This window comes from Triplophysa dalaica, chromosome 12 (genome assembly GCF_015846415.1).
Source record: "Triplophysa dalaica isolate WHDGS20190420 chromosome 12, ASM1584641v1, whole genome shotgun sequence".
Lineage (NCBI taxonomy): Eukaryota > Metazoa > Chordata > Actinopteri > Cypriniformes > Nemacheilidae > Triplophysa > Triplophysa dalaica.
The window spans coordinates 1,154,528-1,167,861 of record NC_079553.1 but is presented as its reverse complement, the minus strand read 5'-3'; the positions used below and the strand labels follow the sequence as shown (position 1 = coordinate 1,167,861).

The following is a 13,334-nucleotide window of genomic DNA, read 5'->3' as shown; positions in this document are numbered from 1 at the left end:
AAAAATATTCCTCAAGATGACGCAGCTAACTTTGAAGCCAAAGGTGGAGACGCTAACTGAAAAAACATCTGACAAATCATAGTGCAAATAAATATCAGTTGATGGATAATTCGAGTCGGCTAAATCATTGATCTTCGTTCTGTTGTTTTAAATGTACAAATGGAGGTCTTTGAATGAATCTTCACTTCTCTACCCCAAAAAAAGCTCAAAGTGAACACATGTGTACATGTTCAAAAAGATTTAAAAAAGATGATATTAGTACCATAACAGTATGACCACAAAAAGAAGATATTTTGAGGAATGGTTTTGTGTCCATGGGTGTCAATGTTGTTTGGATTCTGTGTTCCCCCAATATAAAATTCTGTCATCCTTTGTTCACCCTTCAAAGCATTTTTTTGCTATTTTTCTGTGAAACACAGAGAAGACATTCTGAGAAACGCTGTGTCCACACAGTGAAAGTCAAGGTGTTAAATATATCTTCTTTTGTGTTCTGTTGAAGAAACAGACTACCTACAGGCTTGGAATGACATGAGGATGAGTAAAAGATTTTTGGGTGATCTATCCCTTTAAGGAAGTGTAAACACTGGTGTTTTAACAAGAAGCAGGGATGTTGTTATAGATTGCGTGTCAGGGTTGCTGGAAAGCATCCACAAGTTCTTAAAAACCCTTACAGACTCTTTCTACGCATTCTGACTTTTGATTGGGACCCAGACTTAAATGTTTGCTGTGTTTACTAGTTTAAAACCTTCAGAACTTCTGGCCTGGAGTTGCCCTCATAGATGTCTGTTGTGCCAAGACTTTGACCTTAAATAACATGAAGTCAAAGAGGCAAACGCTTTACAGCGAGAGCAAATGCATGTTATAATTTAAGCAACACCACAAACTCAACAATATATTATAATAATGATATATAGCAACATTATAAACAACACTGACAATAATAACATAATACATCGTGTCCTGCTGAAGCGCAACGCAACAAAGCTGCAACCAATAAATCACTTAAACCTCTTCCGTGCTAATCTGACTTTTTGTCCTAACCAGCCGTGACCGCGACAAGTGGCGCATGACAAGACATTTAGTTGGTCGTTTGTTTCGGTTTTATTTTTCTTCACATTGTTCTGGCTAGCCCCGCCCACTGTGCATTTTAATAGGTTTGTAGTCCTTTACGAATATTAAACATCAAATATGTTCTGATCGGCTTTGTGGGAACATTTCACCTTCAGCGATGACGGGCAAATTATTTGAAAACACTTGGATAAAAAATCGTATCGTATTTCAGAAAAGTCTTTTTGATCCGTTTATTCATCCACCAGTTGGTTTGTTTAAAAGAGAAGAAAAAGTGCTTAAAACGGACACAAACATGTGAACACATGGCCATATACTGTAAGAGGAGAATTACAGGTTCACAGTCATGTTAATCGCCACGCCTCGCACCTTTGTGAAGAAAGTCACAACTGTTAATAACAACTGAAATTCAACCAGCTGTGACAGACAGAATGGAAGCAAGCAAGAAGGAAAGGATGCAACAACGCCCTGACAATAATAGATACCCAGAGAGCTTTAATTAGACTGCTGATACCGCACACACACACCAACATCTCCTGTGAAATACCAGAGTTCAGCCTGCGTGTGGGATCACAATGTTCCTCAGCTCTGCCTCTGGTCATCTGGATCTACAAACGTTCTCACACACGCAACCGCATACACACCACTTCCCTTTCCAGCACGGAACACACTGAACCCGCCGTGTGCTATAGTTAATCCACAGGCACACAGAAACCAAACAACATGAACAGTGTGGGAGGTTCTGGTTTCTTAGAAGGAACCTTAGGTATAGAGAGATGTATGGCTTAATATATTAACAATGGCATCGACTTTATAAATGTGAAATAGGAAAAAAAAATAACTGTCGCAGTATTCATAAAGTTTAAAACACTATAGACGGCATGGACCAGTCGTCACTTGACCGCCGGAGCATACCCTCATGGGTGACAAAACACTCAGCAAAATGACTTCTAATGATATAAGGAAACGCATTCCCGCGCAACATTTCAGTGTCCAGGAACACCTGATTCCAATGCAAGTCGTGGAGACGTTGTAAGCATCACCGTCCAGCTGCTTATAATTTCAGCAAATAATTGCGTGTTTTAGTCTCGGTGTCATGAGGTATCGAGTCCAACCTCGAATTCGGTCTCCTTTACGACACTGAGTGATTCTATTGGCTGAAATAACGTCTTTTTGAATACTCTTTTGGCGCCTGATTGCGATTCTTACAAAATTACATTAAGATACATGTCACTATAACTTTGCTAAATATATGTATATATATTATCATACAGCACTTCATATTTACTGAAGAACTGATCAATGTTGTCTGTGTTTAGTTTGGCTGCCTCCATTTTACTTCATTGAAAAGAAGATGGCTTTTTTGTAAGTTGAATAGGTGGAGTAATTGCTTGCTATAATCAACGAGGACTCTATTCTTTGCGGCTGTGTAGCGGAAGGTAAGTTTAAGTGCACAAAAGCGTGCATGTGCATTAACATTTATTTTGCTCTTAAACCGTCTATAATATCACTTTTTCAAAGAGGTAAAGTTAAAATCTTCAGACGTAGAATGGATGCAATAGGTATTGTTCTAGACTGTGTGTCAAGCTTATCAGATAGTACAGAGCGTAACCGATTTCTTCAGTCTACCTTGAGATTTATGGTTATAATACTTCAAAATGCTGCCGGTAAATGAAAATAAATCTGGCTTCATTGAGCCAGCAGACGAAATGGCACGATTTGTGTTTCGCCTCAGAGCTGTAGGTGTTCAACGCTAGAATTCCCAGCCTTGCCGTTGTTGTGAGAAACAGACCGTATCCTGATTCCTGTAAATACGACAAAATCCATAATTAGAAAAGCACAGCAATGATGTCGTTGCATGGAGAAAAAGAAAAGTAACACCCACAAAAATGACTGTAAACACCCCATGAGGCTAACCAAACCGGCTAAAAGGATTTTAAAGGAAGATAAATATATTTCTATACCTACGCGCGCACGTTTGAAAGATCACAACGCATCTCGGCTCGACGTGCTGTGACAGCCAGAGCTGCGAACGAATCCCGGCTGATTCGATGGCCGTCAAGACAACACGTCTTGTGTGCGGAGCTTTCAACTGCAGTGTGTGAAGTGCTAATGACAGTTCTCAAAGGGCCCACACACACTCTGATCTGTGTTTTTATTTTCCCCAGAGCACCGGCAGCCACGGATGCCGGCCCGTTTGATGTCTCGTGCTGAGAGATGTGAACCAGCATTCTTTCAACTTCCATCCAGGTGGGTGTGGAGGATCTCTTAATTGGCTACCAATGCAGCTGTCTCGTCTGACGTGCCGCTCGGTACTTCTGCATTGAGTTACGAGCGCCTGATGTTTGTTTGCACGCTTGGTTACTCCGCTGGCTTCAAGAAAGAGGCCCTGGGACTTTTAACGTGTGGAATTATCTTGTCTAAAATGGATGTACTATTGGGGAGATACACATAGGATGCGCACTACACTTGCGCCATGAATTTGACATTCTATTCACTACCATGATCTGTCATCATTGACTGGGAATGTCCTGTACTGTGTGAACCTGAACACCTGAATCGGCGCTTTAAAATGCCAAGAACTTCCGTATTGCTCTTCTCTATCATTTTATCTTTGCTTGATGAATAATAATGATTTGATCAATAGAAAATTTGAACACGCATCTCTTTTGAAGAAAAATCAATCTTCCTCCTGCTTTCCAGGAGGAGCAATGGCGCAACTTTAAACTTATTTACTTTTAAAGTTGTCACACAAATAGTGTTGACTTTTGTTAAGTTGGCATCTATGACAAATCCGATTTAAATAAATGTGAGGAATGTAGACAATATTTATACTGCATTTAGTGTCTTAAACTTTGTTCATGTTCATTTTCACATACTGTAGCCTATTATGAAAAACTTAAATATTTTTTTTTATATTAGTTAAAGCATTTTCATTTATTTATTTGTGACCCTGCCAGTGAAATTTGTGATTTGATGTTTTCTGCATAAAACAATCATAATGAAAAGAACATTCTGTGAAAAAATATCCTGATTTCTTAATATTGAGTAAGGCCATGTCAATGGTTGTGCTAATACACTAAATGTAAAATGCTTCTCATATAAAATATATCTTTTCATATAAAGACGTGTGCATAATTTATGACATATGACATTTAAAGACTTAAAAAATAGAACTCTAAGATAAAGATATTACACAAATTCATATCAAAATAAAATGTTCTTTCTTTACAATTTTTGTTTTTCTTTGGAACTTGTTTAAAATGGACATGTTGGACCGAACAATACAGAAAAAGCAGCCAAAAAAAGCCCCTACGCTAGCTCTAAAAACGATGCTAGCTCACAGACATCACCTGTTTAGCTAATCTGCCAGTCTGTGTTCCAACTGTATTGAACGTTGTGCTAATAGTCCAAGGTTTGAACCATCAGAAGTTCAAAATCATGACTGACATTTTCCTTTCCATCTAGCAAAATCCATCCTGCAGGTTCTTTATCCCGAGCGTTTAGTCACCTTTTCACTAAGCCTCTCACTTCCTCTTCCACCTCACACACACACACATCGACAAGACCTGTGTGATCCTGAGAGAAAGAGAGATTGAGTTTACAAAGACTTCAAGACGACTTTTGATGGCTAGCGGCTTCTTGGCCCTCGTGTGCTCTCTCAAGAACAGGTGGTGTTCAAGAGGAGCCGACCATTCATCTCACCTCAGGTTAGCTTTCAATGTCTTTAAGGTTTGGAAAAAGCAGCGAGAAAAACCTGCAGATTTTGCAGAGTATAACTTAACTGTATTGACGTTTATCCTGCACAACATAACGTTGCTTTTAACATTTCAACCTCAGTTTGAAGGATTCTGTCACAGTTTCTCTAAACTATAGATAAAAGGATGAGGGTTCAATGACAGTGTGATATTTCAATCTCACCCTAACCACTACAATGATCCTAAGCAATATGGCACAAGGGCCCTATTTTCACGATCTAAACTCATGGTCTAAAGCACAGGGCGCAGGTGCACTCAGGGTGTGCATGAATACACTTTTGCTAATTTAACGACGGGAAAACGGTCGGCGCGCCAGGGCGCAGGGTCTAAACGTGTTGTCCCATTTCTCTTAATGTGTAATGGGACTTTATTGGGCATAACGTGCAGTAAACCAATCAGAGTCTCATCTCTCTTTCCCTTAAAGAGCCAGTTGCGCTTGCGCAATGGCCGATTCGCTATTTACACAGCAGACTTTGCAAGAACAAAGATTGGACGCATCTCCAGAGAGGAAAGGCATCTACAGGACAAGCTGGATTTTATCTTTATTTCCACAATAATCATCTTTTACATTGTACTCCATTTATTTTTATATTTGGAGTGTTTGTGTGCTGCTGCGTTTCCCTCTGTGTAACAAGTATAACGTGTAAGCGCGTTGTGGACCCGCCCAGAGGACTCTTTACTCTTTAAATAACAAACAAATATTGCGCTTAGTGTTTGAGTTGGTCTATGGCGATATAGGTGATGGAGGCAAGCTAGTGAAGTGCTGTGCAGTATGTAAACCTCACTCCCCGGCCTCAAGGACGCTGCTGTCTTTAGCCTCCTTGCTAGAGCGCCCGACTCCCATGCCGGACCGACCTGGTTCAAGGCCTGCTTAGAGCGGTGCGGAACGTTCCGGTCACATATAGACCATATTTTTTTGTTCGTTAAACAGCGTGTTAGCTGAAAATGCATCTCTTGGCAGGTCCACAACGCGCTTTCAATTTATTTATTACACAGAGGGAAGCGCAGCAGCACACAAACATGCCAAATATAAAAAAAATAACTTCCTCAAAATAGCAACGCACCAACATTGTGCCTGAAAACACCTCTTTTTAAGACCAGCACTCCCAAATGCATTTGCTATTTAAACAACGCAGCGCAGGACTCCAAAACGAGAACTGCGTCGAGCTGAGACTAGCCGCGTTTTCGCCGCGTTGCGCCGGGTGTATGATAGGGCCCTGGATGTCCAAGCCTGTCAAAACTAATACAACTTGACAATGTGGTTTAAACACAGAAGAAGAGCGTATTAGATTTTTACTAGATTCCTCCTCCAAGTCAATCAGCCTGTTATCATTTTGAACGACAGTGAATAAAAAATGTCTTTTTAGAGTAAAAGTTATGAATTATATATTCTTCTTCAAATCATTAAGAATACCGTCCCACTTTTCTTCCTGTAAATTAGACATTTCTGCAGCAATGACGATGGGGACATAAATGAAAGAACGGGTGAATACTCTACCCGAGAACAAGCAGACAAGCGCATTGTAGGAAAGCAACACTTTGAAATAAAAACCGTGACCTGTTACTAGCCCTGTCACTGGCTCTGAAATGGTTTCCATGCTCTGGATGCCTGAGTTATTTGAGCCTGGGGGGGCGGTTCTGCTGACTGAAAATGAGATCCCACCCTAGAGGCCCCTAGACGTGGCAGCCCTGCACATGAGGGCAATTCCTCCACAGAGTCAGTTAGTCAATCAGACTGAGAGACAGAAAGAGGGAGAGAAAAACAAAAAGGGAGAGAGAGAGACATTTCGGATGGTGGGCCTCGGCATGTTGTATTTTCTTTTGCATAAATATATGAAATATTTGATATGCAGAGGAAAGGAATATAGAAGGAACATTAGAATCGCTGAATGCCAAACTGCTATTGTAAAAAGGTAATAAAACTCCAATGTACCTCACACACTGGAGATATTAAATCTCTTTTGTATGTCACTTGTTTTTCACTAGATAGCGAGGAGATTAAATGAACAACAAATGGAGACTTTGGGGGTTTCATGCTTTCCAGACTAGAAAAAAAGAAGATTCAAGCAAACACATATGTGACTTTCAGAAGAGTTTGAATCTCTACTCAGGATTAGCAAACCAAAGTCAGAGATTTCAATAATCACTCATTTCCTATCAATCTTTCGTATTATGTGAGCTTTCTGATACATGTTAAGTTTTATATCGTCGCAGACCTTCCCAAACCTTGGATGTCCAAACTCACAGTGTTTCAGGAACTGGAAAAACGCTGTACTTTTTAAACGAATAAACACCGGTTTAATGCTTTTATTTGTTAGATATTACCAGTGACATACATAAAGGGTGACTACTATTAATAATTCATTATAGCATATTATAGTCTCAAAATACGGTTAAGAAAAAAACATGACAAATATTTAAATATTGTAAAAGACAACTTTGAATGCGTCACAGCTCATTTTTGAAAGAAAAGTGAATTTAAACAGAAAGGATTTAAACGCATTAAATCAAATAAAATGGAGAGTGTCACATTCTTATTGGTTGATGAAAGCATAATAAAAGTATCCAAAATACCTAAAACACACAATTGGAAGGATATTGTAGAATTTTCCGAATTAACAATTTCAGAAAGCTTTGAATGTTTTGATAAAAGCATCTTACAAATACATAAACGTAAATCTGTGGATGGGTTGTTGACATATGTGACCCTGGACAACAAAACCAGTCTTAGTAGCACGGGAACATTTTTCAACTTCACAACTTTAAAGGCCATTTTCTCAAAATTTAGATGTTTTGCACCCTCAGATGACAGCTTTGTAAACAGTTGTTGTTCCGCCAGATATTGTCCTATCCTAACAGACCATATTTTCAATAGAAAGCTAATTTCTTCAGATTTCAGAAGATGTAAAAATATCTATTTCGAAAAATGGTTTTGTCGTCCAGAGTCACAATATCCTTTTCATGTGTCCTATGGTGTGACAGCTAAACATCGAAAATAAAACAAACTGCTAATAATATTATTTTATGTCATTAATATTTATATTCATTAGATTGATCTTCATTTTCCACATTTTTGCTGTCACACCATTATATAGAACACATGTACGGTAAATTTGTCGACTACAAGAACATTCCATGTCGGTCTACAAGTGACGGCGTCTGGGTTCACACATCCACTGACAGAACGTAACTGAAATGCTCATTTATTCCTTCTAACGTTGCTCCAAGTGTGAGTAGAATTGAGTTGGATGGTGTTCTCCTTCTCTGCATAGCGTTAGATTCAAATCAGAGATGTAATGAGGGGCTCTGAAATGCAATTATTTTAAATGATATTGTAAAATTCTGTCCTGAGGTTTAATTCTCCATGATATCGACTCATGGAAAGGAAAAGTAATGAACTGGCACTCACATGATTCCCCACCCTACCAACATACACACACACACACACACACATCACAGATGCATAATGAAAGTACATAAACATGATGACAATGTGTTCACCCAAGGCTTTCATTAAAAATTCATGATTCATATTCAGTCCTTTTATGAAAACACTCTGGTACATTTTCTGGAGGTTTTTGTCTCAGTAAATGTAACCATCCTTCAACCTGAACTTTTTACCTCTTCTAACACGACGCCATTGCGATCATAAAATCTACTTATTTGTTTCCAGGTCACAATTTGCTACCATTCTGCCGTTACAATGTTCTTCAATTACAGGATTATCTCATTAAAGACAAGCTCGTTTTTATACGGCCGGGGTTACGGATTCGCTGAGGCGGGATTTTTCATCTTTAGAGTCTAACCCTATTGTACCTTCAGCCTCAAACCACTGCCAATCTTCCGCAGGAAATCACTGGAGAAGATCTCGGAAATGTCAGCCTGACAGAAGCACTTTTCACTGCCCTTCCCGACACCACGCGAGAACGAAAAGGGGTCACCAACCGGCTGTGCATGTGTGCGCTTTCGCTGGTGTGCGGCAGGGACCTTTAGATCTCCACACTGGGGTACAGACATGCATGCATGAGACCATCATTACGGTGTTATGCTAAAACAGCAAAAAGTGTTTGTGGGCACTTTCTTTATTCTGCTGAGCTTTGGAAGTGAGGCCCAAGGCGAACCCTCTTGACCTTTCCAAAATGTTACTGCCCATTTGGCACGGTAGCAGCGGCTAATAAAACTTTCATAATCATGAATTTTTTATTCCAATCCCGCTCAAGGCCTTGGGCTAACCGGGACCACGGTAGTCAGATACCCTGGGAGAGATGGAGAGACCTACACGTGTGTGGCTGGAGGTTTCACCATTGTGAGTTTTGACAAGTAACATTTGGGGCTATTATAAGTAGAAGCCTTTTAAAATGAAAAAAAATGGTAGTCAGCCATGTAATTCAATAAATCATTCATACACTAAAAAGTGTCCAAATATGCTGTATTTCAGAAAGTGTTAAAAAACACTGTTCTTTTTAAATGATTACATACTGTGTCGACAAAGTTAACAAGCACTTTGTAATACTTTTTATTGGTTAAATATAGCACAACTCAGTGAAAAACAAAGCGTGACTAATAATAATGATAAAAAAATGGCAGAATATGGAGATACGTTGTTTTAGAAGGACAGCAGCGATATGTAACAAAATACCACAAAAGCACAGACATCAACTTGAAACGGGTGCTCAGCCAAAACAAATCATATCAAAAAACATATGAAAACACTAGCTCCAAAAATATAAAAAATCAATCCATTGACTTTCACAAAATGTATAATGAGGGACTATGGAGATACAATGTTTTAGAAGGACAGCAGCGATATGTAAAAAAAACCCACACCAGAACAGACATCAACTTGAAACGGGTGCTCAGCCAAAACAAATCATATAAAAAAAACATATGAAAACACTAGCTCCAAAAATATACAGTATGCACAAACGGTACAGAAAAATAATGGATTTTGTGCATTAGCCATTGCGGTGCTTGAATGTTTACTTAAATCTTGTCAAAAATGTTTACCTAAGAAAGAAATACTTGAAAGCTTCAATAGGTGCAATGTTTTAATTGAATTTGTTAATCCTTACATAATTTATTTGTATTCTACCAAGCTTTGCACAAGACAATTTTACTAATTCATTCTCTTTTGTCTTCCTGCCCCCAAGTGAAAAAAACATCACGCTTAATAATAGTAGATGTAGTTGCTGTTTTGGACGGAGAAACGTTGATGGTGTTTATTGACTAATCATAAGCATAAAAAATTCACGTTTTTATAAAACAAGGAAACAAATTATAAAACATGACAATGACTGACCTAAAACAAGTGAACGAATTAAATCAAACTTGAGCAAGATTTACCAAAAACAAGTAAATGAAAAACATGTTCATGTGATAATATTCTGTGGGAACGAATCAGTAAAACTTGCTCACATACAGTATAATAAATAATTTTTCCCGTGTCAAGGTTTGGTAGTACTGCATAATAATCAGTTGCCATTAAATATTTTGTCATATCAAAACTGGTATTGACTGAAACTTCTGAAACCCCGCCCTGCATTAAACGTCACATAGAAACCACAACCCGCTCCACAGAAGCAAACTAAAATATATTCACAAACGGTCATCACAGAGAAATAAACGTCTAGGGTTTTAAGCCCCCACACAAGAACGTGGATTGATATCTGAATGAGTCATCAGAGAAGATTAGGTAAGCTGCCCCTGGTCCTCTTACGGCGTTTCATAATGACCTCCCTCCACTAATGATGCCGACTCCATTTACAGGCCCATATTCTTCCTCTAAACAAACACTGTGACTTTATCATTCCTCCGTGACCTTCTGTGCCTGCATTTACATGATTGCGATAATGCTTATGTACTGTATATCTATGCTGGTGCATACGGGAGACTCTTGTGACTGTAAACTGGTACGGAGCGATTGTTCACATACGGTGCGATGTAGAGAGTGGCAATAATACTTAAGCAAAGAGACAGAGTTAGTGACAGACGGCGACAGCTGTGGAACGACACTCACGGTTGGCAGAGCTTGATGAGGTCCTGGTCGGTGGTGCCAGGCGGAAGGCCCCGGATGTACAGGTTGGTTTTACTGAGCTGCTCCGCTCCGCAGTGGCTGCTGCTGTTGGTGCTGGGGCTGGGCGGAGCCATGGGGGGAGGGGGCGGGGCATATGACTGCTGCAGGACAAACAGAAGAAGTACATGTTATTTGCGATTTCTTTGATCTTTATAGGATTGCTGTAATATACAGTCTCTCACCTGTTAGAAAGAAGATAAGACAACAATATGTGAAAACAATTTTTATCCAGAAATATTCTAGGCATAACTAGAAAGGACCAGATTGTACGAAGTATCACTATTAGTGGTATTGTCTGTATTTAGTTTGTTGATATAGCTTATTTAATGCTCGTTTTGTCTTATTTTAAATACTTTCAAGTATTAAGGTCTCCACGTGAGCCTCAGACCCTGATCGAGAAACACTGCCTTAAGTGATGTCATACAGCCACAAAAAAAAAAGATTTATTTGCAGAAAAACAAAAACTGGAGAAAAAAATCAAAACAAGAGATAAGATGTTCAGTATTCTTTCAGACCTCAAACACTGCAAACAAATTCATCTTCACATTTAAGGAACACAAACAGTAATATTTGTACATGAATTTAGGAAAAACATGTATGTGATAACCTGGATTTTTATCACGTGTCATCTCATGCAGTCATTCTTTTACTTTACTGAAGAATGACTTTGTCACTCATGAGGTTTGATTTTGTTAAATTCAACAGACACTCGACAGGAATAGCCACATTACATTTAGAATTTCTGATTAAATTTAAATGTATACATTTTTTCCTCTCAGCTATATATAATTCGACACAAAAGCTGTGCATATTTTCCCAAACACTTTATTTCACATGTTTAAATAAATAAAAATGACAACAAACTGTCCAGCAACTTGTACACAATTATAAGTGAATGTGGGCCAATGTGTGGGTACAATCTTACAAAACAAGTCACGCAAGTAAGTCACCAGGGGCCGTCATAGACGTTAGTCTTCTATTTATTTTCTTCAAGACTGATCATTCCTTCTTGAAATCAGTTACATAAAAAGGTAGATTGGGCGTATTGAAATATGAAAAGTAAGACTGATTGGTTCTAACTAATTGCTAGTCAGGGAGACTAGTTGTTATGACGCTGTCTTAAATTAGTGGCCAAGTTATTGCAAAAGATTATGCGTGATTAGCATCCAACAGTCAGATATAGAAACATCACTTCAACAGTAAGACTATAGCACGAGAGCTATTATTTGTGTGTGAGCTGTCTTTGTGAAGTCTACAGCATGTGATGGGCTGTATGTGTGTGAGCCTGTCTGCCACTTGGTCTCTCTCTCTCTCTCTCTCTCTCTCTCTCTCTCTCTCTGTTTGCAATAATCATTGGCTGTCAGTTGTGCATGCTGTACACTGGGAAGTCTCCCCTGGCATTAATCTATTACCTGCACTTCCACACAGCCTGCAATTTCCTCCAGACAGACAGACAGACGGTCTGACAGACAGACAGACAGGCCTATCGTGGGCTGAATAGATTCTGCATTCATAAACTTCACACACCCCTGCGCCTCAGGCTACAGTTATGAATGAAGCCATTGAGTTCTCAGGAATACAACGCGCAGACAGGGAACAAGAGAGAGATGACAAAGTGCCGTCACAACAGACGTTTGTTTGACCGAGTTTAGATGGAAACGTACACCTTATGTTGGGATTAAAAATGTAGGGGATTTTACAGAATACGAATATGACAGGCTGTGACAATGACAAGCTTGCGTGAACAATAAATTAAGCACCAATTCTAGGTGGTGACGAATTACACATTTTATGTAAAAAATACCATTTAAAGTTAAGAGTAAAGTAACATACTTTTTATTTAAGTTATCCTGTAGTATTTACATAAGCAGTTTTTTATCTCAATAGTTTCGTATATTGACAGCAATGAGCATCAACTGAAAGAAATTAGATTTTTCGCTTCTAGGATTCTCTCCCGAGATTTAATCTCACGTCTCTCCTCTAGAGTTTCAATATCTCAAAAAACGCATTTAAAACAGTTCAAGTCTGTCCTCTTTACTCGCCCAAAAGTTGTTTCAAGGTTGATTTGCTGAGCACAAAAAAAGATATTTGGAAGAATGTTTGTAACCAAACAGTTCAGGGGCACTATTGACTAGGATAAAATCTACCATAGTGGTCAATAGTGCCCCAAAATGTTTTCGTTTCCCAACATTCTTTCACATATCTTCTTTTGTGTTATAAAGAACAAAGAACTGTATACAAGATTGAAACAACTTTAGGGTGAGAGAACGATGACAGAATTTTCATTTTGGGGTGAATAATTCCTTGAAGTCTACAATTGAACTTAAAGATGGATTAAATGAGATCTTGTCATGAGTCATGTCTCATCAAATACCTCCCGAAACCAAATAACCAAATTGTTTCTACAGTAATTTCTACTTTAATGGTTCTAAGAG

At 38.8% G+C, this 13,334-nt stretch overlaps 1 protein-coding gene across 4 annotated transcripts in view; it reads right to left on the bottom strand.

Annotated features, from left to right (window-relative positions):
* Positions 1-13,334, bottom strand: part of rbms3 (RNA binding motif, single stranded interacting protein) — a 182,846-nt gene that overhangs the window by 91,988 nt on the left and 77,524 nt on the right. For all 4 annotated transcript variants that reach the window (XM_056761605.1, XM_056761606.1, XM_056761603.1 and 1 more), the window contains one exon: positions 10,843-11,000. In XM_056761605.1, coding sequence (XP_056617583.1) covers positions 10,843-10,973 — 131 coding nt within the window. In that variant the 5' untranslated portion in view covers positions 10,974-11,000. The remainder of the gene's footprint in view (positions 1-10,842; positions 11,001-13,334) is intronic.